Source organism: Suncus etruscus, chromosome 15, assembly GCF_024139225.1.
Source record: "Suncus etruscus isolate mSunEtr1 chromosome 15, mSunEtr1.pri.cur, whole genome shotgun sequence".
Lineage (NCBI taxonomy): Eukaryota > Metazoa > Chordata > Mammalia > Eulipotyphla > Soricidae > Suncus > Suncus etruscus.
Window position 1 is genome coordinate 60,134,085 of NC_064862.1, and position 25,543 is coordinate 60,159,627.

At 51.0% G+C, this 25,543-nt stretch overlaps 3 protein-coding genes and 1 pseudogene across 4 annotated transcripts in view; 2 read left to right on the forward strand and 2 right to left on the reverse strand.

Moving 5' to 3' along the window:
• The window catches only part of MVP (major vault protein), a 30,219-nt gene extending 15,420 nt beyond the window's left edge, over positions 1–14,799 (forward strand). For both annotated transcript variants that reach the window (XM_049789104.1, XM_049789105.1), the window contains 10 exons: positions 280–374; positions 1,290–1,526; positions 7,606–7,887; positions 9,396–9,640; positions 9,804–10,001; positions 11,629–12,009; positions 12,554–12,670; positions 12,988–13,114; positions 13,732–13,920; positions 14,534–14,799. In XM_049789104.1, the coding sequence (XP_049645061.1) occupies positions 280–374; positions 1,290–1,526; positions 7,606–7,887; positions 9,396–9,640; positions 9,804–10,001; positions 11,629–12,009; positions 12,554–12,670; positions 12,988–13,114; positions 13,732–13,920; positions 14,534–14,737 (2,075 nt within the window). In that variant the 3' untranslated portion in view covers positions 14,738–14,799. The remainder of the gene's footprint in view (positions 1–279; positions 375–1,289; positions 1,527–7,605; positions 7,888–9,395; positions 9,641–9,803; positions 10,002–11,628; positions 12,010–12,553; positions 12,671–12,987; positions 13,115–13,731; positions 13,921–14,533) is intronic.
• LOC126031511 (uncharacterized) lies at positions 3,512–3,761 on the reverse strand (annotated as a pseudogene).
• Positions 14,800–20,576: 5,777 nt separating the features above from the next.
• CDIPT (CDP-diacylglycerol--inositol 3-phosphatidyltransferase) lies at positions 20,577–23,948 on the reverse strand. The gene is made up of 6 exons (XM_049789223.1): positions 23,544–23,948; positions 23,298–23,432; positions 22,545–22,698; positions 22,096–22,177; positions 21,669–21,750; positions 20,577–21,557 (listed from the first exon to the last, which is right to left on the reverse strand). The coding sequence occupies exons 1-6, from the start codon at positions 23,584–23,586 to the stop codon at positions 21,412–21,414; spliced, it is 642 nt and encodes a 213-aa protein (XP_049645180.1). The 5' UTR covers positions 23,587–23,948; the 3' UTR covers positions 20,577–21,411.
• A 745-nt stretch (positions 23,949–24,693) lies between these two features.
• On the forward strand, positions 24,694–25,378 carry LOC126030979 (putative protein T-ENOL). Its single transcript, XM_049789251.1, has 2 exons — positions 24,694–24,763; positions 25,063–25,378. The coding sequence occupies exons 1-2, from the start codon at positions 24,695–24,697 to the stop codon at positions 25,309–25,311; spliced, it is 318 nt and encodes a 105-aa protein (XP_049645208.1). The 5' UTR covers position 24,694; the 3' UTR covers positions 25,312–25,378.
• Positions 25,379–25,543: the final 165 nt, after the last annotated feature.

The following is a 25,543-nucleotide window of genomic DNA, read 5'->3' on the forward strand; positions in this document are numbered from 1 at the left end:
TCTGTCCAGTCCTAGATTCTGGGGGGCTGTGGCATCTCCTGGTCTTCAGAGTCTGTGATGGAGCCAGGGAGGAGACTCAATAGGCTGGGCCCAAGCTTTACCTGCAGGAGGCCCAGGTTCCATCCAGAACCAGCTTTGAAACAGGGAGACGCCCCTGAGCACCACCAGATGTGGCTCAACAAATGAAGGAGTCAATAATGCCCCGATGTTTATATGGTTCCCCTCTGTCCTGGCTGTGGGTGGGGCCCAAGGACAGTGATCTTTGCCTTTGACTCTTAGGAGAGGAATGGCTGGTCCGAACTGTAGGCGCATACCTGCCAGCAGTGTTTGAAGAGGTTCTGGATTTGGTGGATGCTGTTATCCTCACAGAAAAGGTTTGTTCAGTGTGTGTGTGTGTGTGTGTGTGTGTGTGTGTGTGTGTGTGTTTATGAAGGGGGACGGAGGACCTGCAGGAGGGAGTGATCAGACTGATGGAGAGGGAGTAGTTGGAGGCAAGAGCAAGGACTGAAGCAGCAGTGGGGGGAGGGGCGGAGGGAGGGAAACTGAGAACACTGGTGCAGGAAATGTGCACTGTTGAAGGGTGGTGGACATTGTATTGATGTCCACATGATTGACTGAAACTCAATCATGAACAACTTTATAACTATCTCCATGATCCAATTAGAGAATTTATTGAGAGAGAAAAGCAGTAGTGCTTGAGACACTAAAAGAGGAAATCAGGGGCTGGACATGCAGCTTAGTGGAGCACGGACTCTCCATGAGTGATGTCCTAGATTGGGTCCCTAGCACCACTAAAAGAACTCACAGAGGTCTCCTGATAGGGCTCAAACGTTGCTCTGGATGAAGAGCAGTAATAAAGCATGCTTACCTTGCACATGCCAACCTGGATTTAAGCCTGGTTTCCCATATGGTTCCCTAAGCAGGCCAGGAGTAGTCTCTGAATACAGAGCTAGGAGTAAGCCCTGAGTACATATTGGGTGTGGCTCCCAAATAAAACTAACAAGGAACTGGAGCAGTGGCGCAAGCGGTAAGGCATCTGCCTTGCCTGTGCTAGCCTAGGACGGACTGCAGTTCGATCCCCTGGAATCCCATATGGTCCCCCAAGCCAGGAGCGATTTCTGAGCTCATAGCCGGGAACCCCTGAGCATCACCAGATGTGGCCAAAAACAAAACAAAACAGAACAAAAAACTTAACAACAACAAAAAATGTTGCCCTGGTTTGGTAGAAACTGCAGCTGGGACTGGGGGAGAAGGCCACATGTCCCTCGTAACCACATTCTTTTCTGCAGACTGCGCTGCACCTTCGGGCCCTGCAGAACTTCCGGGACCTGAGGGGCATCACCCGGCGCACTGGGGAGGAGTGGCTGGTGACCGTGAAGGACACAGAGGCCCACGTGCCAGATGTTTACGAGGAGGTGATGGGGGTTGTTCCCATCACCACCTTAGGCCCCCGAAACTACTGTGTGATTCTTGACCCAATCGGAGAAGATGGCAAGAATCAGCTGGGGCAGAAGCGTGTGGTAAAGGTAAGTGTCTCCTCCTGCCCAAAGAAGTACACATTCTTGAAATATTAGGCCAAGTAGCCCTGGCACTTGTCATTCCAGTCCTCAAACATGGTTCCAAATGGCCTTAGTAACACCCACTTCTGCTGAGGGAAAGGCTCTCACTAGTTCTCCTTCAACCCACTGTTCCTGTTTGCGGGACTCTCAGGACTGAGCACCCTGCTTTTCTGAAGGACCAGGTGGGCTGTCTTTTTGGCATCCCACAACAGCTCAGCTCTGCTGTGTATGGGAACAGAATTGACAATGGGGAACAAAATACCGCACTGTGTTCCTGGAACATTTGATTTGCAAAAAACCTAAAAATGGGGGCCGGGCGGTGGCGCTAAAGGTAAGGTGCGCCTGCCTTGCCTGCGGTAGCCTTGGACGGACCGCGGTTCGATCCCCCGGTGTCCCATATGGTCCCCCAAGCCAGGAGCAACTTCTGAGCGCATAGCCAGGAGTAACCCCTGAGCGTTACCGGGTGTGGCCCAAAAACCAAAAAAAAAAAAAAAAAACAAAAACAAAAAACCCTAAAAATGGTTAAAAAAAAGGGGGGGGGTCCTGCCCAGAGCAATAGCACAGCAGGTAGCATGTTTGCTCCCTGACATCCCATATGGTGGTCCCTAAGCCTGCCAGGAGTAATTCCTGAATGCAGAGCCAGGAGTAACCACTAAATACCACCAGGTCTCAAAACAAAGGAAAAGTAGAAACACCCCAAATGTCCATAAAGTGACAAATGGAAATTAGAAATCCCTACAGGGTTCTATTTGGGGAATTTTAATTAGGGGAAATCCCTAGAGAGAGCCAACAGACTTCTCTCCCAGTCTGAGTGGCAGAAACACCCCAGATGTCCATAAAGTAATAAATGGGAATCCTCACAGTGCTACAGTGGAGTCTGTGAAACAAAGTATTGCCCATGCAGCCACATAAGGAAGCTAAGTCTTCTGCTAAGCAGCCTGACTGATGAGCCCAGACTGTGTATTCAGGCCTTTCTTAAGGGGCCAGGTAAGGGGACATCTGGGAAAGGAAATAGGTGACCAGTGGAGACTGGGGATAGGCTCTACTGCCTCGAGACACAGAATTTTATTTTAGGGCGACAAAAATGTTCTGGAACTAACGATGTTCTGGAACAACTCTGGGTATCTATTAAAACAACTAAATCAGGGATCATAGTGATACAGCAGCTGGTAGAGCATTTACTTGCCTTGCGTGTGGCCATCTGAGTTTGATCCCCAACATCCCATATGGTCCCCAGGAATGACCCCTGAGTACTGCCAGGTTTGGCCTCCAAACAGCTAAGAAAGCAAAAAATTGAAATAGGATTGAAGAGAGACAGCAATTGGGGTGCAACCTTGCATGTACCCAATCCATGTTTGATCCCAGGAACTACATGGTTCCTCACACATCACCAGAGTTGCCCTGATGGTCTCCAGTACTGCAGGGCTGAGTAATGCCCCCTCCTTGGACCCCAGCATGAAACCACACACCTAGGTAGTTGATTATTGCTGAAAATGGCTCTCAGGTATCCTGAGCTCCGCACAGGGGACCCAAAATTAATAAACAGAATTTTCTTTTGCTTTTGTTGCTGGGCCACACCCAGCAGCATTCAGGGGTTACTCCTGGCTCTGCACTCAGAACTCGCTCCTAGTAGGCTTAGGGGACCATATGGGATCCAGGGAATTGAACCCGGATCTTTCCCAGGTTGGCTACATGCAAGGTAAACACCCTACTGCTGTGTTATCACTCCAGACCCAGAACCATATTTTTTTGTTTATTTTTTGGTCATACCTGACAGCGCTCAGGGGTTACTCTTGGCTCTGCACTCAGAAATCGCCCCTGGCAAGCTCAGGGACCTTATGGAATGCTGGGAATTGAACTTGGGTCCTTCCCAAGTTGGCTGCGTGCAAGGCAAATGCCCTACTGAAGCACTATTTTTCCGGCCCAGCCAACATTTTTTCCCATTTTTTTTTTCCACTCAGACTGCATCCTTCCCCTCTAACCCTTCCAAAGGAAGGGAAGACCGATCATCATTGGCAAAAGGCAATTGCAGAAGCAACACCTAGAACTGGCTTCACGCTTAGGAGAAGCTGTTCTGACTCTTCCTCATGGTTTCAGGTGCTCTAAACAATCAGAGAAACTTCTCTAGTAGCATAGCTATAACTATAGAAATATATATAACTATAACATAACTATAGAAATGATCCCTTACAGTATAGTCTTGAGAACCTTTTTTGGGGAGGGGGTTTGGGTCACACCCAGTAGGCTCAGGGGTTACTGCTGGCTCTGCACTCAGAAATTGCTCCTGGCAGGCTCAGTGGACCAAATGGGATGACAGGATTTGAAACATCCATCCTGGATCGGCTGCATGCAAGGCAAACACTTACCGCCAAGCTGTCTCTCTGGCAAGAACCATATATATATATATATATATATATATTTTTTTTTTTTTTTTGTTTTTTGGGTCACACCCGGCAGTGCTCAGGGGTTACTCCTGGCTCTATGCTCAGAAATCACTCCTGGCAGGCTCAGGGGACCATATGGGATGCCGGGATTCGAACCACCGACCTTCTGCATGCAAGGCAAACACCTTACCTCCATGCTATCTCTCCAGCCCCTAGAAGAACCATATTCTTAAATGTATAATTTCCCCCTACACTGAGGAGGGTGGAGTAGGGAACAATGCTGCTCTTACTTTATCCAGGTGCAAGCAAAGGCTGTGGGGGTGCAAACTTCCTGCTGCCTCCCTCCCTCCACCAGGGAAGACAGACACTAGAAGAAAGGGATGCTGGAGAGGGGGAATATTTAGGCAGGCAGGCATCCCCTTCCTGGGGTTTAGGAGAGGCAATTTGGGGTGGGGGACACACAGCGGCATTCAAAGGTTATTCCTGGCTCTGTGCTCAGAAATTGCTCCTGGCAGGCTCGTGGGACCATATGGGATACCAGGAACCCAGGTTCATCCTTGGGTTGGCCAGAGCAAGCCAAATGCCCTACTTCTGTGCTATCTCTCTGGTCCCAGGGGAGGAGAATTTTAAAGTGTTTTCAGAAAATGGGAAAATGGTTCCTGCCCCAGGAGTGGATCATGACATTCCCCAGAGTCTGGTACATTCAAGGGGGAGCTGGCTCCCACTGAGGGGCAGATAAAGGAACCCAGGGACCTCAGTCCAACAGTGGAGTATGAAGGTCCAAGGCCCAAATGCTCTCCTCTCACGAGGCTGGAGCCATAATATAGCAGGTAGGGTATTTGCCTTGCATGCAGCTGATCAGGGTTTGTTTTATTTTGTTGTTTTTTTTTTTTTTGGTTTTTGGGCCACATCTGGAGTTGCTCAGGGGTTAATCCCGGCTGTCTGCTCAGAAATAGCTCCTGGCAGGCATGGGGACCATATGGGACACCGGGATTCTAACCAACCACCTTTGGTCCTGGATCGGCTGCTTGCAAGGCAAACGCTGCTGTGCTATCTCTCCGGGCTCCTGATCAGGGTTTTTTCTGGCACCCTCTTTGGTCCCCTGAGCCCTGCCAGGAATGAACAGAGCCAGGAGTCAGCCATGAGCACCAGTGCGTATGATGAAAACAAACAGCTCAAATGCTGTCCTTACTTTAGTGAAGAAAAGTGGGCCTGGGGTCAGCCCACTCAGTCACCCAGTTTCCAGTGAGGGGAAGCTATGCCCTTTCTAGAAGTTGGGGCAGGCAATTTCAGGGAGAGAACATGTTGGGAATGAGGATGGTCACGTTGTTACAAAAGCATTAGGGGTCAGAGGTCATGTTCCCAGCAGGCTCCAGTAAATCAAAAACAGTAAAAGTGAAAGCCTAGGGATCAGAAATAAGGGTGGTTTGGAGAAGTTTGGCTTCAGGACTGGGTTTAAGGGGACAGCCCAGTCCAAGACCAGTTCATGATGCAGTTACAGTTCAGAGTTATGGAGTAAATTTAGCTGTAAACTTGCTTGTTGCCTGCAGAGCATGCTGAGACAAAAACACTTTGTTATTCCACTCATGCATAAATGTCTAAATGTAATATGTGGGTAGTATCTACATAAATGGTTTTTCTAAAAGGAATCAGAAGGATCAGAGCAATAGTACAATGAATATTCCACTTGCCTTGCATGCTGCCAACCTGGGCTGGATCCTGGGCATCCTATATGGTCCCACAAGCCCACCAAAAGTGATTTTTGAGTGCTGAGCAAGGGTAAATCCTGTGTACCACTATGTGTAATAATGCCCTCTGTACCCTACCCCTCCAAAAAAAAAAAAAATAGAGCGGAGCCTGGGAGATGGTATAGTGGGTAAAGTAAACCATCTTGTATGCAGTTGACCCAGGTTTGATCCCTGGCACCCAGTATGATCCTCAGCCACTCGGAGTGATTCCTGAACACAGACCCAGGAGTAAGCCCACAAGATAAAGAAAAAACAATGAATCAAAGGGTCCAGAGGTATTGCTTAGCAGAATAGAGATAATGGCCTATAGGTCATGATCATAAGTTTGATCCCTGGTACTACACAGCTCCCAATAAATGTGACCCTGGAAATAAAATCAATTAAAGGGGCAGAAAAGTGGCGCTAGAGGTAAGGCCTCTAAGACAGACCTCGGTTCGATCCCCTTGTGTCCCATATGGTCCCCCCAAGCCAGGGGTGATTTCTGAGCACATAGCTAGGAGTAACCCCTGAGTGTTACTCAACATTACTGAGTTTGGGCCACTGGGTGTGGCCAAAAAAAATTAAAAACTGTTCAAATGACCAAAGAAATAGCACAGAGGTAAGGGGGTCCTTGTTCTTTGTGCTTTGGTCCTTGACCCTCCGTGACCCTTGAGCAAAGCCAGCCACCGTTCAGACCTAGGCTAACCCTCTTTCTTGTTGTCTTTGTTAAAAAAAATTGTGGGGGTCCTGAGTGATAGCACAACAGGTGTTTACCTTGTGTGCTGCTGACCTGGGTTCTATTCCCAGCATCTCATATGGTCCTCTAGCCTGCCAACCCCTGAATGCAGCTGAGTGTGATCCAAAACCTCCCAAACCAAACATTTTGGACCCCACCTGTCAGTGCTAGGGGCTTCTTGTAGCTCAGTGCTCAAGCGGGAAGCTGGGTTCATTTTGTTTTTAGTTTTTGGGTCATACCCAGTGATGCTCAGGTGTTACTCTTGGCTCTGCACTCTGAATTCAATTCAAGGAATTGCTCCTGGCAGAGCTAGTGACTATGGGATGCTGGGCATCGAACCTGGTTCAGCACTATACGAGTATCCACCTGGATTAAATTTTTTTTTTTTTGGTTTTGGGGCCACACCTGGAAGCTTTAAGGGAATACTCCTGGCTCTGCACTTAGAAATCAATCCCGGCAGACTCAAGGGATGATAAGAGATGCCAGAGATCAAACCCAGGTTCATTCCAGGTCGGCCACATGCAAATGTGCTATCACTGCTGCCCCAATTAATCATTTCTTTTTAAATTTTTATCGAACCACTGTGAGATAGTGTTAAAAAGTTGCTGATGGTTTAGTTTCAGTCATACAGTGTTGAAACCCATCCCTTCGCAGCATATGTTTCCTGCCACCAGTTGGGTTAATTCTTTTTTGGGGAGGGTCAGGGTCCATACCTGGTGTTGTTCGAGCTCACTCCTGATGGGGCATGGGGCACCACATGCAATGTCATGTCTTTAACTCCGGCCACCCATGTGCAAAGTTTGTGCCTTTCCTACCCACTGTATCACTTTGGCCCTGAAATCAACTGTTTTTTGGTGGGGGGCACATCTAGCAGTGCCTAGGGCTTTCTGGCTCTATGTTCAGGAATTACTGCTGGAATTATTAATGGGACTCGGGTGCTGGAAATCTAACCCAGGTCAGCCCTGTGCAAGACAAATGTTCTCCACCAACCCCCACTGGATTAATTCTTAACTCTTGAGTTGCGAGGCAACCCCAGAACTGACAGTTCCTACATTTCTAACAGCAGATGTGGCTGGAGGAGAGTTCAAGGCCCTTGTGAATCCTCACCTCCCTGGAATAGCCCTCAGGGCCTCTGTCCCCAGCACTCTCTGGGGCTAGAGGAGATGCCCTGAGGTGTGACTGACCCTCTGTCCCCTCAGGGAGAGAAGTCCTTCTTCCTGCAACCTGGAGAGCGGCTGGAGCGGGGCATCCAGGACGTATATGTGCTGTCGGAGCAGCAAGGTCTGTTGCTGAGGGCCCTGCAGCCTCTGGAGGAGGGCGAGGACACCGAGAAGGTTTCGCACCAAGCTGGGGACCGCTGGCTCATCCGTGGGCCCCTGGAATATGTGCCATCGGCTAAGGTGGAGGTGGTGGAGGAACGCCAGGCTATCCCTCTGGATGAGAACGAGGGAATCTATGTGCAGGATGTGAAGACAGGACGGGTAAGAATGAGGGAGAGACAGGAAGGGTGGGCAGGGTCTTGCACAGGCCTGGGAGATTTGGGGCATTCCCAAGCTCTTACCTTCCCTTTGTCTTAATAGTTTAATTTCAAATTTTAGGACCATTCAAACATTCAAATGAGCCAGGTTTTAAGATGTGGCTCTCTCCACCTTGACTACCTATGACCCTCTCCACTGGGGTATGGTGTAGAACAGTGGTCGGCAACCTTTTTTTTTTTGGGGGGGGGTCTCACCTGGCAGTGCTTAGGGGCTACTCCTGGCTCCATGCTCAGAAGTCGCTCCTCGAAAGCACGGGGGACCATATGGGAGGCCGGGATTCGAACCGATGACCTACTGCATGAAAGGCAAATGCCTTACCTCCATGCTATCTCTCCGGCCCCGGCAACCTTTTTTTTCAACTGAGCCAAATCTCGCCAAAACCACGATCGAAATTTATTTTGAGAGCCACACAGGGCGCACACTGACAGAGGCTAGGAGCAGAGTCCTGACTCCTGGAGTGGCCACCGAGCACACAGAAGAGCCAAATTAAAAGTTGAAAGAGCCATATGTGGCTCTCGAGCCGCAGGTTGCCGACCACTGGTGTAGAAGAATCAGACAAACCAACCTCCCCTGGTCTGTATTCTGGTGGAATTCTCCCCCTCCCACTCCCTCCATTCACTGGCATCCTTGACCATGGTTGACCTATAATCACACTTTCAAGTTCTTTTTTTTTTTTTTTTTTTTTTTGGGTCACACCCAGCAGTGCTCAGGGGTTACTCCTGGCTCTGCACTCAGAAATTGCTCCTGGCAGACTCAGGGGACCATATGGGATGCTGGGAATTGAACTCGGGTCCATCCACGTCAAGTTCTTTTTTCTTTCTTTCTTTTTTTGTTTTGGTTTGGTTTTTGGTTTTTGGGCCACACCTAGTGACACTCGGGTTACTCCTGGATATGCGCTCAGAAATCACTCCTGGTTTGGGGGACCATGGCATGCTAGGAATCAAACTGGGATCCGTCCAGGTCAAGTTTTTTTTTTCTAAGATTCCAACCTAGAAGTGGAGTTCACAAACCTTGGTGCATGCACCCTCTTTTCTAGGCTGATGTATAATCAGGGACGTCCCATCCAGACAAATTCCAGCAGAAATAATATCCAACCCTTACAGTAAGCCAAGGGGTCAGAGAGATAGTATAGAGGCTAAGGCCTTTGCCCCCTGCATACAGCCAACCTGGTTCGACCCTCGGTATCCATACGGTCCTGAGTCCTGCCAGGAATAAATCCTGAGCATCACTGGGTGTGGCCCAAAGCCAAGTTCTTAGCACCAAGAATGAGACACCAGCCATTCCTTAGGGCAGAGGGACCCTTCTTCAAGGTTCTTTGTAGATGCTTGACAGGATGCAACAGAGCAGCCATGGAAAATCAAGGCAGCCTCATTCCAGAGACCATGTTTAACCCACTCTTGCCCATCCCCAGCAGCTCTGCTCCCTTCACTTGTGGGTACTTTTCCCTCCAGGTGCGGGCAGTGATTGGCACCACCTACATGCTAAGCCAGGATGAAGTTCTATGGGAGAAGGAGTTGCCACCTGGGGTGGAGGAGCTGCTGAACAGGGGGCAGGACCCTCTGGCCGACAGGGGCCAGCTGGGCCAGCCCAGGACCTCGCAGCCCCCTGTGACCCGGAACAAGACTCGTGTGGTCAGCTACCGTGTGCCGCACAACGCTGCGGTGCAGGTGTACGACTACAGGGAGAAGAAAGCACGGTGAGGGCGGGGCTACTGAGGTGGACAAGGCCTACAGGGATGTGGATGGGGCTAGCAAGATGGGGCAGGGCTGAAGGGATGGCAGTGGAGGGTGGGTAGGGCTGTAAGTAGGGGCTGGGCCCCAAGGTGGGATTCCCCTCTCTGACTCCCTCTTCCTTTGCAGTGTGGTCTTTGGGCCTGAGCTAGTGTCCCTGGGTCCTGAGGAGCAATTCACGGTGCTGTCCTTATCAGCTGGGCGACCCAAGCAGCAGCATGCTCGGCGGACCCTCTGCCTACTGCTGGGGCCGGACTTCTTCACTGATGTCATCACCATCGAAACAGCAGACCATGCCCGGCTTCAGCTGCAGCTCGCCTACAACTGGTGAGGGCTCTGCTTGGGCTCCCCAGAGACACTCCAGTGTCAGGAAGGCTCTCAGAGCTCCTGAAGCTAGAGCCCTGAGGTCTGATGCCCAGGGAAAATGTGGAGGAATGCAGGCTTGCCTCCTGGGACCGGATTGCAAGGACATAGTCAGAATTAGTCTGTTGAGGGGCCGGAGAAACAGCATGGAGGTAGGGCATATGCCTTGTGTGCAGAAGGATGGTGGTTTGAATCCCGGTATCCCATATGGTCCCCCAACCCTGATTTCTGAGCATAGAGTAACCCCTGAATGCTGCCAGGTGTGACCCAAAAAACAAAAAAACAAAAAAAGAAGAAGAAGAAGAATTACTCTGTTGAGAAAAGTGCCCAGCACCAGCTCAGCCAAAGGTGACAGGTTATAAGAAGATCACATGACATGGGATGGGCCCGGGCAGTACAGGGGACAGAGGACCCATCACTTGGATCTGCCCAGCCCTGCCATTGGCTCACTGCCACTTTCCTGCCTTCCAGTCTGTGGGATGGGAAACAATCTAGCCTTTCCCTTCACTGGCCTTGAAGGCAGCAGACCTATGGCTGGTGTTAGATCCCCACAGAAGCTGTTCAAATTTGGGGGAGGAGGGTGAAGTCTCAGAAATTCTATGTCTGAAAGATCAAGACCACAGCAGAGGCAGATGGGGTGCTGACATCTCTGAGGAGGGCTAGGACACATTGTAACCCTGAAGTGATGCTGCCAGGGTTCACCTGTCTTACCACCTGCAGGGTGACTTTGAACCTCTCACTTTGTCTTTCTGGACCACTTTCCTCAGCTGTAACTTGGGGCTAATGTTCAAAATCACCCCACAGGGTGGCTGAGAGAATTAGATGGGACCATATTGAGTTCCTAAGGCTCTTTCTGGCACTGGTGGGCACTGATCAGTTTTACTTATTTGGTTGGTTTATTTTTCTTTACTGCTTTTTTTTTTTTTTTTTTTTGGTTTTTGGGCCACACCCGGCGGTGCTCAGGAGTTACTCCTGGCTGTCTGCTCAGAAATAGCTCCTGGCAGGCACAGGGGACCATATGGGACACCAGGATTCGAACCAACCACCTTTGGTCCTGGATCGGCTGCTTGCAAGGCAAACGCCGCTGTGCTATCTCTCCGGACCCCTTTACTGCTTTTTTTTAATTTAATTTTATTTTTTGGTTTTTGGGCCACACACAGCAGCCTCAGGGGTTACTCCTGGCTGCACACTCAAAATCCAACCTGGCAGGTTCAGGAACCATATGGAATGCCAGGGATTGAACCCAAGTCAGTCCCACGTTGTCTATGTGCAACTTCAGCCCAGTTGATTTTTGTAGGGTTTTTGTTTGGTTTTTTTTTTTTGGACATACCGGATGGTACTCAGGGATTAGTCCTGGGTCTGCCTCAAAAATTACTACTGGCAGGTTTTGGGGGACCATCTGGGATTATGGGGATCAAATCTGGGTTAGCCACATACAGGCAAATGCCCTCCCTACAAAATCGGGACTATATGGGATGCCAGGGATTGAACCCAGGTCAGTCCCGGGTTGGCCGTGGACAAAGCAAACACCCGACCTGCTGTGCTATTGCCCTAGCCCCAGTTTTCCTTATTTGGATCTCTTTTCTCCAAGGCACTTTGAGGTGAATGATCGGAAAGACCCTGAAGAGACAGCCAAGATCTTCTCGGTGCCCGACTTTGTGGGGGATGCCTGTAAGGCCATCGCCTCCCGGGTACGGGGTGCCGTGGCCTCCGTCACCTTTGATGACTTCCACAAGAACTCAGCCCGCATCATCCGCACTGCTGTCTTCGGCTTTGAGACCCTGGGAGCCAAGGGGCCTGACGGCATGCCCCAGGCTCGGGAAAGAGCCGTCTTCCCCCAAAATGGACTTGTGGTCAGCAGTGTGGACGTACAGTCAGTGGAACCTGTGGATCAGAGGACACGAGATGCCCTGCAGCGCAGTGTGCAGCTGGCCATCGAGATCACCACCAACTCCCAAGAGGCAGCAGCCAAGTGAGTAGAGCCTGGTCTGGTGGCCCTGCAGGCCTCTGTTCACACCTAGTCACCTGATAATCAGTGCTTACTTGGCACAGCCTGCAATGTGTGAATGGGAACATCCCGAGCTTCTTCCCTGGCTTGTGCTGGAACCAAATTTCATGGCTTTTGAGGCACTCTGGGGCCCAGCCTGCTTCCCCTTCCCCTCCCCTTCTAGCCTTCTCAAGCTCACACGCTTTCTCTCCTCAAATGTACAACTGGGTCTCACGCTTTTAGGCTGTCTGCACTGTTTCATCTAGCCAGGATATTCTTCCCTTCTGTATAAGCTTGCTCTGATCTCAGCCCAAAGGCCACCCCAGTAAGCAGCACCCCCCTCCATTATCTCAGCACTTGTCTGCAAGCTGTGGGACAGGGCCCCAAGTCTTGTTGGTCCTCTTTGCATGTTGGTATTGCCATGCACTCTCTGATCTGGCACCCAACCATTAGTTGACCGTGACCATGAAGCCCTTTTCAGCTCTGGCCCGATGCCAGTAATTTACCCCTCACTCCTACTCTCTCCCAGACATGAGGCTCAGAGGCTTGAACAAGAAGCCCGGGGTCGGCTGGAGCGGCAGAAGATCCTGGACCAGTCAGAGGCTGAAAAGGCTCGCAGGGAACTCTTGGAGCTGGAGGCTCTGAGGTGGGTGTGGAAATACTGGCAGATGCCCACAGGGTTCAAGGAAGCACAGATGGCATGGGGGGAAAGGGGTGCAGGAGGTCTCTAAGCCCAAGTTAGAGTCAAAGGAGGGAGCCAGAGCAATAGGACAGCAGATAAAGCCCAGGCCCTGCTGTGGTCAACCCCAGTTCACTCCCCAGAACCACTTATGGTCCTCTGAGCCCCACCAAGAGTGATCCATGAGCACTTCTGGGTGTGAACCCAAACCATCAATCAAGTCCAGAGGGGAGGGCCTGTGGGTTGGGTTTGGTCTCCATCTCTCAGACTCTGCACCCCTCCAGCACTGCTGTGGAGAGCACTGGGTCTGCCAAGGCCGAGGCCGAGTCCCGAGCAGAGGCAGCACGCATTGAGGGAGAAGGCTCTGTACTGCAGGCCAAGCTGAAAGCAGAGGCTTTGGCCATTGAGACGGTGAGTAAGGGTGTCTATGGCAAGGCCTGACCTAGGGGTCTAAAAGATACCCCCTCAGGGGCCGGGCGGTGGCGCTGGAGGTAAGGTGCCTGCCTTGCCTGCGCTAGCCTAGGACGGACTGCGGTTCGATCCCCCAGCGTCCCATATGGTCCCCCAAGCCAGGAGAGACTTCTGAGCGCATAGCCAGGAGTAACCCCTGAGCGTCACCGGGTGTGGCCCAAAAACCAAAAAAAAAAAAAAAAAAAAGATACCCCCTCACTATTGTCCCACAACCAAGTAGAAAACTGAGTGCCTTTGTGCAGCCCTTGACAAGTTCTTGATGGTTCATAAAGTCCTCTGCTCGCTAATGGATTCACACCTCTGGAAGGGAGGATTAGCTTGGTCACCCGGTAAGTGCCTGGTTCTGTGCCAAGAATGACATTTCCATCCATGCTCTTACTAAAAAAAGGATGAACTGAGGCTCCAATACAGGGGTTCTCAGGGTCACTAAGAAGTCATCCCCAGTTAATCATCAACCTGCAGCACTTTCCCTACTGCCGCCTGCTGGCTGGCTGGGAGAGCAGCCGGGCACTTCCATCGGCCATGCAATCTGAAGCAGGTGGGTTTCTCCCATTCAGGAGGCTGAGCTCCAACGTGTAAAAAAAGTTCGAGAGCTGGAACTGGTCTATGCCCGCTCTCAGCTGGAACTGGAGGTGAGCAAGGCCGAACAACTGGCTGAGGTGGAAGTGAAGAAGTTCAAGCAGATGACTGAGGCCCTGGGCCCAAGCACCATCCGGGATATCGCTGTGGCTGGACCAGAGATGCAGGTGAGGAGAGGAGTGAAGTGGAACATGGCTTACGTGCTGGGATGGTACTTTGAAGCCAGTAAAGCAGAGCCAGGAAGACAAGCCATCACAGGCATTTTGGGGCACATGGTGAATGAGCTGTCCTTGTGTCCTGGGTCCTGATGCTCTTGAGTGCAGTGCCCTATCACACTATCCTATCACACTATCAAAGTTTGGCTGTGAACTGATGCAGGACTATCTGCTGGTGAAGCAGGGTGCTAAGGTGAAAGGCTAGTGATCTTCCGGCAAATGGGTTTTAGGAGGCTCACTGAGGAGGTTGAGCCCTGGTGAGATAGGTCTCTAGGACACAGCCCAAGTACTGACACAGTAACACAGGTGCCTGGAAGGAAAAGAAAGGGATGGCTGCATCCAGCAAGCAGAGAGGGACTGGAGTTCCACTACAGGCAAGGGACAGAGCTCTCCAGTCTTACAGGAACTTTAGACATGCTCAGGGGTCCCAGTGCCCCTTGCATATCCTTGATGAATCTTCGAGAAGGGCTGGGACAGCAGCTGCTGTGTCAGAGTGATACAGGAGGGTGGCCTACCCAGGAGCAGGGTCTCATCTCATCCCTTGTCTTCCTCTTGGTCCCTCCAGGTAAAACTGCTCCAGAGTCTTGGCCTGAAGTCCACCCTCATCACCGATGGCTCCACCCCTATCAATCTCTTCAGCACAGCCTTTGGCCTGCTGGGGCAGGGACGTGATGGCCAGCCCCCAGTCTCAAAGGCAGACAAGGAGAGCCATTCCCAAGAAGGGTTCGTGCCCCATGTGCTATCTGCCCCTCAGCCTTTTGGAATATAGGAAATGGTACCTCATGATAAATTCTCTCTTGTGCACTGATAAATAAAATTTACTTCTGGGCATTTCAATCCTTCTCTGTTGCTTTTGATTTACAACAAAGGGAGCTTAATGAAATGTCGGAGGGTGAGGGAGAGGGGAACACCTGAAATATGGTGATAGAAGTTAATAGAATCTTATCTAAAGCACCGCCCCTGTGGGAGCACTGGAATGATTGGAAGGGCAGTAGTAACCTCGGGTGCAATTGTTTAGGGGCCCAATTGTTTAGGGGCCAGAGTGATAGCCCAGGACAGATCTGGGTTTGATTCCCAGCATCCCCTATGGTCCCCCTGAGTCTGCCAGCAACGATTTCTAAGTACAGAGCCAGGAGTAACCCCTGAATGCTGCCAGGTGTGACTAATAATAATAATAATAATAATAATAATAATAATAATAATAATAAGTTGATTGCTGATTTCTGGGGTGGTGGGTCCTGAGTCATTTGTTTTCTGAAAAGGGGGCAGTAAGCCAAGTAAATTTGGGAACCTCTTCTAGAAGCTCTTCCTCTTTCCCTTTATCTGAAAATTGAGGCAGGGAGAAAAACTAACCTCAAGTCACTTGACCTCAAAGACCTTTTTTCGGTAAAGTCCTTTTGGGGGAGGTCAGGCTACCCCTGAGCCCTGAGTGGGGTACTGGGGATCAAATCTGGATCAGAAAGATATATTATTGCTCCAACCCCTGACCCAAGACTGTCTTTCCAGCAGCTGGTTTGCTAGGGTTCAGGGGAGAAAGACAAGGTCTGCCTCTGTTAACATCTGGTCCAGTAGCTCCAGCTTGATTGGGGTGTTCAGTCTCATTCACCCTGGTTGCCCTCTCCCTGCCTTGGAAACCTTCCCTGGCGCCACCTGCTGGTCGCACCGCACACTCAAGTGGACAGTCTGCACTTGAGGACTTACTGACCTTTCTCGGGTCTTTCTGCTGGGCCTAGATCTGAACTATCTCCATAAACTTCCTGTTTGGCCTCCTCTGAAGCATCTTTAAGGGGAACCCCTCACCTCTCCCCCAACTGCGAAGAACTCTTATTTGGAGGAAAGGACACACAGCAGAGGCTACACAGGCGGTAGCTCTTGGAAATTCTTGCTCATTTTCCCACTGGACCCTCAGCCTTTTGCCTGAGCTTGCTCAGTCACAGCACTGCAGACTGTGCCTACTCTGTGTTGAAGCAGGTGGAAAGGGGCCCCCCTTGGAGACCAGCTGAAAGTAGGCTGAGGCCTCTGACTGTTCTTCAGCCTGCTATAGAGAAATCTTCACACCTCCTCTCCTCCTGACCTCCCACACCCCTGCCCACTTCCTTTTCCTCTGAGAAAATAGAAGCAGGTTGGATAGGAGCCCTCCTCCTCCCCAGCAGCGAACTTAACTGCTGGCTCTAGACTGTCCTTCCCTACAGTTCCCATGAAGAAGGCTCCCCATTGGATCCCACTCTGCTCCTTGGACCTCCACCCCCACCTTGCAGGCCAGTGTCTGTCCTATGCTGCCTTGGCTGCTGGTCACTCTCCCCATCACCTAATAAAAACCGGCAGCAATTCTCCTTAGCCTGGTGTCCTTCCACATCACTCCTCCTGAGTACATTTCTATTTCCATTTGTCACCACTGCTCTCTGCAAAAGCTCAGCCCCCCTCACTGCTACCCTACCAGCCCTCCTCCTCCCCAAACTGCTCTAAACCAATCTCGACTGTCCCTGCTGCTCAAGGAGGCTGAGGCCATCCTCAGCCTGTCCCATTGTCCCTGTAGCCATTCCTCCTCCATATCACATGGATCTTCTGTCATACAACCACTCCACTTCGCTTCATCACAACAGCAGCTCCTTGTTTCCTTGGACTGCTCCAATTTCTCCATCTCTTTGACATCATGGGTTGCCCTAAGCCCGGTTCTCTTACTCAGCTGCATTTTTGGTCAGCTTCATGGCTCTGGAACTCTGGACCCGTGACCTCAATTCCATGTGAGCTCTGGGCTTCATTTATTTATTTTGCTTATTGGGCTACACCCAGAAGTACTCAGGAGTTAACTCCTGACTCTATAGTTAGGAATTACTTCTGATGGTGCTTGGGGGCCCAAATGGGATGCCAGGATCAAATGGGATGCCGGGGGATCGAACCGTGGTCCTTCCTTGGCTAGCGCTTGAAAGGCAGACACCTTACCTCTAGCGCCACCTCGCTGGACCCTGGACCCTCATTCTTAATCCAACTTCGTGTCCCTGCGTGGATCTCCAATACTATCAGGTTTGGCTATATGACTCACTCTTCCTGATGAAAAGCAACGGAAATTGGCATCTCTGTCCTCTTTTTCCATTTCCATGACTGAGTCTGGGCTCCAGAGAGAAAATGGCATGATATGGAGCCATGGCTCAAATGACTCAGATAACCAGGAAGAGCAATAAATAAATGTTTGTTGAGCGTTGGGACAAGGCGAGTTATCACAGTGGAGTCTGTCCTGGTCATGGCTGCTATACAGACCTACCAGGATAGAAAACCTAATAACAGAAAAACTATTCTAAATCACCCTCCTCTTAGGCAGATCTCAACTAAGTGGAATGACAAATGAACCATCTCATATAGAGGTTATTTATGTTATCTGACAAACAGAGCTGAATTCCAGATAGTGATAGTTATAGTCCATTTGGGCTGCCATAACATAGTACCATCAACTGGGGAGCTGACAGCTAAGATTCCTTGGTCTCTTGGTTTAGACTGGACATCAGATCAAAGCACCAGCATGGCTGCTCCTACCCCTCTTCATGTTCCAGAACTGGTATCTTCTTGCCATGAAGGAAGGGACAGAAGCATCAGAGGCACCTCTTTTGTAAGGATACTAATGACCTATCACCCTTAAAACCCAACTCCAGATATTCTCACATTGGATATTAGGCTTCAGAACAGGAATTTTGCAAACCACAATTAACGTGATTCCTATATCTTTCCCAAACTAAAGACTCTAGATTCAATTCAGCCTCAATTTTTTGTTTTGTGACACACCAGGCAGTGCTCATGTATTACTCCTGGCTCTGCACTTAGGACATACTCCTGGCTTAGAGAACCCTATGTATGAGATGACAGAGATTGAACTCAGGTTGATCATGTGCAAGGTAAACACCCTACTCTCTGTTCTTTTTTTTTTTTTTTTTTTTTTTTTTTTTTTTTTTTTGGTTTTTGGGCCACACCCGGTGACGCTCAGGGGTTACTCCTGGCTATGCGCTCAGAAGTTGCTCCTGGCTTGGGGGACCATATGGGACACCGGGGGATCGAACCGCGGTCCATCCAAGGATAGCGCAGGCAAGGCAGGCACCTTACCTTTAGCGCCACCGCCCGGCCCCTACTCTCTGTTCTATTATCTGGCCCCTTATCTACCATTTTGAGATTCCTCCAGTGGCTCTCCAAGGCTCCCCAAGGCTCCCAGGATGAAGTTCAAATGCTCACCGAGCTCCTCAGGTGACCTTGGGTGGCTTCAATCTCATTTCCCTCAGCTCTCCCCATACTCGCTGTTCCAGCCACACTGATCTGTTTCTATCCCAGTTCCTTCACTGAGCATCAATCAGCTGTACTCACCCCAAGTCCTTCCCACTTTCTACTGAGGTACCCAGCCAACACCTCCCTTACTGCATTACATTTTCTCCTTAGGGAATCAGTGACCAAAACCACTGAATCTCCAGAGCCCCCACAGTGAGACACAAACATATCTGATCACCTTCAGCTCTCCAGAACACCAGAATCTCCTGGTTATGCTCTGAGGAAGAGAAAATAAGGAACATCTGCAAAGAATATGCAGCTAAAGATCTGACATATGGGAGACATAACAGAGTTTTAAAAAGTAAGCAAGTGCCAGACAGCTGAGAAAGCTCAGATGGCAGCTTAGGGACAGAGGCCTAGAACAGTGTCATAGTTGTTAGGTGTCCCAAGAAATGTCTCAGAAGAAACAGTGACTCAGAATGTCATTGGGAGACTCAACTTGCTGGAGTTGAATCAACTGCAAACTGCTGGCCCAGAGTGATAGTACAAAAGGTACATTTACACATAGTCAACCTAGGTTCAATTCCTGGCACCCCATATGGTCCACTGTGCCTGTTCAAGAGTGATCCCTAAGTCAGAAACAGGACTAAGCTCTGAGCACTGCTCAGTGTGGCCCAAAACCAGGGGAAAAGAAAACTGCCAATGAGCAGTTTGGAGATTGACTGGAGATTGACTCTGAAGTCTGGTGCAGGGACCAAGCAGCTAAAACGTTTTGTACACCGAGTAGTAATCAGGACCACTGGCACAAATTCCCACAGGCAAAGTGTGTGTTCTCGCCTTTTTAATTCTCTCCCTGCCTGAAGTTGTTTCTTGTTTTGGTCATACCTGGCAGTGTTCAGGGACCATATGAGGTGCTGGGTTCAGCCACAGGTAAATCAAGCATCTACCCTTATGCTATCTCTCCAGTCCCCTAAAGTTGAGGTTGCTGTGTTGTTGCTGGTGTGTGTGTGTGTGTGTGTGTGTGTGTGTGTGTGTCCTTTGATGGACATAGAGGACTATCTAGTACACCAGGGATAGAACCCAGGTCAGCTGTCTACAAGGCAAACACCCCAAATCCCCCAAATAAGTTTCTAAGAAATATCCTTTTAAAAGAGGGGGGAGGAAATGGGAGGGAGGGAGAGGGAGAAAGAGAGAGAGGAAGAGAAGAGGGAGGTAAAATGTCTGTCATAGAGGTAGGCTGGGGGTAGGGGAGAAAATTGGGGGCACATTAGTGACAGGAAATGTGCCCTGGTAAAGAGAGAGATATTGAAATATTTTATGACTGAAACTCAATCATAAACAACTTTGTAACTAAATCACAGAAAATCAATTAAAAAAATTTTAGGTGGGGTTAGAGTGATAGCGTGTATGGCATTTGCCTTGCATGCACTGACCCAGGACAGACCTGGGTTCGATCCCCAGCATCCCATATGATCCCTCAAACCAGGAGTGATTTTTGACCGCATAGCCAAGAGTAACCCCTGAACGTCACTGGGTGTGGCCCAAAAACAAACAAACAAAAATTTTAAGGAAATATCCTTTTAGGAGCCACAGCACAGTAGTAGGGCATTTGGCTTGCATGTGGCTGACCTGGGACAGACCCTCGTTTAATTCCTGGTATCCCATATGGTTCCCCAAAGATGCCTAGGAGTGATTTCTGAGTGCAGAACCAGGAATAATCCCTGAGCGATCCCTGTGTGATCCAAAAACCAAAAACCAAAATAAAAAAAAAAAAAAAGGAAATACCCTTTAAAATTTTTTTGTTTTAGGGCCACACTCAGTGGTGCTCAGGAGTTACTCCTGGCAGGCTCAGGGAACCATAAGGGATGCTGGAGATTGAACCCAGGTAGAAATCATGAAAGGCAAATGCCGGGCCCGGAGAGATAGCACAGCGGCGTTTGCCTTGCAAGCAGCTGATCCAGGACCAAAGGTGTTTGGTTCGAATCCCGGTGTCCCATATGGTCCCCCGTGCCTGCCAGGAGCTATTTCTGAGCAGACAGCCAGGAGTAACCCCTGAGCACAGCCGGGTGTGACCCAAAAACCAAAAACCAAAAAAAAAAAAAAAAAAAAAAGAAAGGCAAATGCCCAGCCATACTGCTCTTGCCCCTTAAACTTTTTTTTTTTTTTTTTTTTTGGTTTTTGGGTCACACCCGGCAGTGCTCAGGGGTTTCTCCTGGCTATATGCAGGCATAGGGGATCATATGGGACGCCAGGATTCGAACCACCATCCTTCTGCATGAAAGGCAAACGCCTTACCTCCATGTTATCTCTCTGGCCCCTAAACTTTTAAGAGAAATAAAGCAAAAAAGAAAGAAGCCAACTGACCTATTTGTGAATATTTATTAAGCAGCTAGTGTAGGCTCAATTAAGATTTCTCTTCATTGTAGGAATAGATAAGGAACCAGAAAAATTTGTGCCCTCACGGAATTTACATTCTAGTGGAGCAGACGCATCAGTTAGACAAATAAATATGGATATCCAGTGAGAAATCTGTATAGAAAAGAGAGCAGGTGGGGAAAAGAACGTGACATGAGCTTGGAGGCAGACAGTCCCTTTGTGAAGACACAAGAATGACAGGAAGGAAGCCAGAAAGCATCCAGAAAGAGCTTCCTATTCCCCTCCCCATATACCCTGGCGTCCACAGAATCTGAAAGGAATCCACACCCAGGAAGTAAGGCTCCACCTTTATTACAGCAGCTTTCCCAGCCAGAAGGGCGGGACCAAGACAATGCAAGAAGGCTCTAAATGGCTCCTTCTCTCCTGGATGTGGTTCCTGCAGGCTTCCTCTGGCTAGGCTTCCTCTGGCCCTGCTCGTTGGGAAACGAGGCCCTTCCCACTTCTCCTCCTCACTCAAGTGTCCCAAGCCAGACCACAGAGCTAAGAACCCGGTCACAGGCCAGGGCAGTCGAGTGTGACCATGTCTAGCCCTCAGAAAGGCCTCCTGGCACCCAGGAACACTGTCCACATAGGCAGGACCTGAACATCCTCCTGGTTTGACATCCAGGTCCTTAGACATCACAGGAGTGGAAGAGCAAGAACCCCTCCTAGCAGATCAGACAGCACATTAGGAAGACGGGCCTGAGGCTCCTAGAAGGGAAAGGGAGCCGCGTGCAGAGTGACTCCAGGGCAGGTGGCAGCTGGGGCCGGAGGTTTGGCTCACTTCTTCCTGGCACGGTCAGCTGCATCCAGGGCAGCCATGTTGCGCGCAGCTGTGACCAGGTGAACGACGCTGATAAGGGACTTGAGCAAGGCTATAGGGGTGGTGATCCAGAGGCCCAGACGGAAAAGACCCACAGAGCCGACTGTAGGGAGAAGGCAGGGGCCATGAGAAATGAAACACAGGTGGGTATGAGGCCCAGGGGGTTGTTGGCCAGAACCCTACCCTCCTGTGTCCCAGGCCCCCCATCTCCTACCTGAAGGGCCCTCGGAGAAGTTGAGCAGGTAGAGGAGGCAGTAGAAGAGCTCATTGCCGGCACACAGGGTAAACAGAGCGGGCTGCAGGGGCAAAAGGGCTGCTGAGAGAGATCCCTTTTCCCCCCACAATCTCCTCTACCACCCAGGCAGGAACCCTGTAGGAGAAACTGTACAGAGGAAATAGGGGTCAGGGTGTGGGGAGGGGTAGCAAAGAGCAATGGCGCCACCTTCCAGAGCTTTCAGAGACTGCCTTTGTGCACAGGATGAAGTTCAAGCTCCAGGGCATGGCAGAGGCCTTTTGAGAGCTGGGAGTAACAGCCCTGCCCCTCCCTTCAAGGCTGGTTGCTCCTTCCTCTGCACTGCCCTCCTCCCTCAACCAGACCAGGGTCTAAACAGGGCAAAAAGGGCAGGTCAGGGAGTGCTCACCCTGGAGGTATAATAGATGCGAAGAATTGGATTTCCAGACAGGTCAATCATCTTGTGACTCTCACTGCCTCGGACTACAGAACTGGGGAGAAAGAATGGGGAGCCATGAGTTCCTGAGATGGCTTGTGTGGTGCCCAGGAGGAACAAGGCATAGTCAAGAGCCTCCATCTCCATCAGGCCTAAAGCCACACAGCTACCTGGCTGGGGCCAGAGGACTCAACCCCACATTCAAAAGCCTTGGGATGTCTTTTCCCTAGAACTGCTGTTATCTGTAATTATCTGTGACCTAGACTGACAGGTTTGAGGCCTAGTTCAAGTTAAGATGGCCCTGGGGATATCTTTCAACAGAGTTTGTGAAGCCAGAGGGGATCCAGACCTCCTGTGGCCCCCACCCCAGCTTGCACACTTGCCCCAGGGACCTATGACACAAGCCCCTAGGGGCTGCAGACCTGTGAAGGTGCAGCCAATGACTAGCAACGTCCAAGCTCATGCTGAGCTGGAAGAGAAGGGTGGCACGGGGGTAGAGCAAGGCGAGGTTGACGAGCAGACACATGGTAGAGCAGCGGTCGGTCAGCATGTCCAGCATGGCTCCAAACCGGGTCCCTGAAAAACGGGGACTGTTAGGTTCAAGAGACAGAGGGCGACACTGGGCAGACTTCCTGGCCTCAATGCTTACAGAGGATTGAAGCAGTTTAGGGAGCACTCAGGGCTGTGAGGTTGGGCAAGGGTCACTAGGACACACCAAAAGGCACCATGGGAATGCAGAAGAGCAAGAAAACCACCTGACCATCCCTGCATCCCACTCAATGGGGCAAGTCCAGACAACAGGACTAGAAAAAAAGGCGGATCTTCTTAGAAAACACGAAAAACTTCATCAGCGTCCCCAAAACACCTGTCCTTCCTGTCCACCGTCTCCCTAAAGATGCTTTTGGCAGCCTGATTGCAAGGCCAGTCAGCAAAGGTCGAACGAATTTTTAATGAGACCTTCCATCACCGTGCTGCCTAGGGTGCTGCCTACCACCCTTCATTCACATCACCGGGCTGTCAACAGCCCACTTAAACCCCTCTGCTACCAAACTAGGCCATTCGGTCCTGCATTCTGCAGGGGGGTAAGGACAGTACTTCAATTCCCAAAGGAGTGCCCACCCACCCTGGGCAGGGAAACGGAGCCCCCAGGCTGGCTGGGAGGAGCCGATCGTCACCTTGATTAAGGGCTCGAGCTGCGTGTCCATCGAAAGCGTCGAGAAGTCCGCTGAGCAAGTAGAAGGAGGAGGCCGTGAGGGGGCAGCAGGGCATGAAGTAAAAAGAAATGAGGGCGAAGACAATCCGGGCATAACCTTGGAAGCGGGCAGGGGAGAGGGGGGGAGAAAAACAGCTGGATTCGGGCACCTGTCAAAGACCCCCCTCCCCCGCCCTCTCGTTGCACCCGTGGGCCGGGTGGCACTCACCAATGAGGTTAGGCACAAACAGGAAGATATTTTCCTCCGTCATCGCAGCGGTCTGTTAAGCTCCCAGGGCCGGGGGGCCGGTGGTGCTAGCTTGGGCGAGTCCTCACTCTCCAGCCTCCAGCATAGGCCGCCCCAACTGCGAGCAGGCCCCCCCGATGCCCCGGCGGGTCCCAGATGTGAAAGCTGGCAGCCAGCTCGAGCAGAGGCCGACCCAGAAGGGCGCGGGGCACCGGAGGGCGCGCGCACCACCGGCTCTCTCGGGGCAGAACCTCGCCCCGGCCACCAGCGGAGGCTCCAGCTGTTCCAGCTGTGCTCGGCTTCCGGGAACTCTGAGCTCGCGCTTGCAAAAGGGGAGAAAAGGTAGAGGCTGAAACGACGGCTGCGGCCCCTTTAAGACCTGCCCGCTTCCTTTTCCTTTTTGCGCCTCTCCGCCACCCGCCTTTCGGATCCTACCAACACGCAGAGGGTCCTCGACGTAGAGCGAAGGAAGTGAAGAAGAGAGGGCAGATGAGAAGAGAGATGAGTGGACATTTCTACTTTTCTTTTTCCAAAGAGCATGACCTCCCGGACACAGAGACAAGGGAGAAAGCTCCGTCCCCGCTGAAACTTTACACCCCCGAAAAGCACGGCGGGTTGGTACAGTCCGCCCCACCCTGCCCCGCCCCGTTTGTGCAGCTGCCGCGGCTAGAGCGGCTGGAGGAGGGAGGCTCGGGCGAGGCTGCTTCTCGCGCGCCCCTAGTGGCGGGAGGATTAAGTCCGCGTCCCGGATTGCTTCCGGTCGTTGAGGACACGCCCCCAGAGGAAAACCTGGTGTCAGGTGGATGAATGGCCTGCAGCGAGGATGCGGCATGCTGGGCAAGTGCCCTTGGTTCTAGAACCGGCGATTTAGAACCGCTGATCTCCTGGCAACCGGGCAGCTGCGGAACCTCCGGACCTCGGAGAGTTCTCCTTCCCAGTCCTTCTTCCCCTCGTCCATCTTCCCTCACCCTGCCCCTTAGGGGTGTCTGACATCTATTCCCCATCTACTCTCCTGCCAAGTAGTATTCCACCCTATCTGCCAGGCCGTGCCAAGTCTGGGTTCAGGGGGGATTGCAGATTCGGGAGACCCGGGGTGTTTCTTAGCCAAACTCTTGCTACACCTGTACCCGGCGATGGCGTCCCGTCCTTTGATTAACGCAGAAGGAATGAGCGCCCGATCTAACTTAGCCTCCCTGACTCTGGTGAGCACAGGGTTGGGGAATCTACAGATATTTTCCAAGAGAATGGGCAGGGAGGAGAAACAGCCAGTTGAGGACTCCATATCCCCCAGCCTTGAGGTTTTCACCTTAACTTCAAATCCATGGGCCCCATCCCTGAGTCTTGAGGCTCATGAAAACACCCTGCTCCAGTCTTTTATTCTGCACTCCTGACTGACTCAAGTTCCTGCCCAGATCTCAAGACTCCATCCTACAGCTAGAAAGCCAAGCTGGAAGCTACCCAGGAGAGCCCCTCTGACTTCCCTCTGATTTCCCTTTCACAGAAGGTGCCTTTATCCCGTTCTGAGGAATACCTGACACGGATTAGCACAGAACTCACCAATGAGGCCTTGTTTATTGCTGGCTACAACATGAGCCCTGAACCCCTCAACCAAAAACAGACACAAGACCAAGAGACCCAGATCTCCAGACAAGGTGACCCTCACTATGTGACCATTGGTTCTGGGATGTTCCTCTACCCCTGCTTCCTGATCTCTCCCTGCCCACCAATGACCTTTCTAGGAATCTGCTAAGTTAATTTCCTGGGATCCTTCTCAAGCAGCTACATGGTCCCCCCTAACCCAACAGCCACCTTTTCAATACCCACTCTTTCTTCTCAGACCCTTGTCCTTAGCCACAAGGAAACTCACTTCTCTCTGGCAGGGTCTCTCCTTCCAGAATTCTTCACCCAAAGCAGAGGCACTGACACATGGTGAGTAGGGCACCCCCTCTCTGCTGGGTGGAAAATGAGCTGAGAGAGGTGAG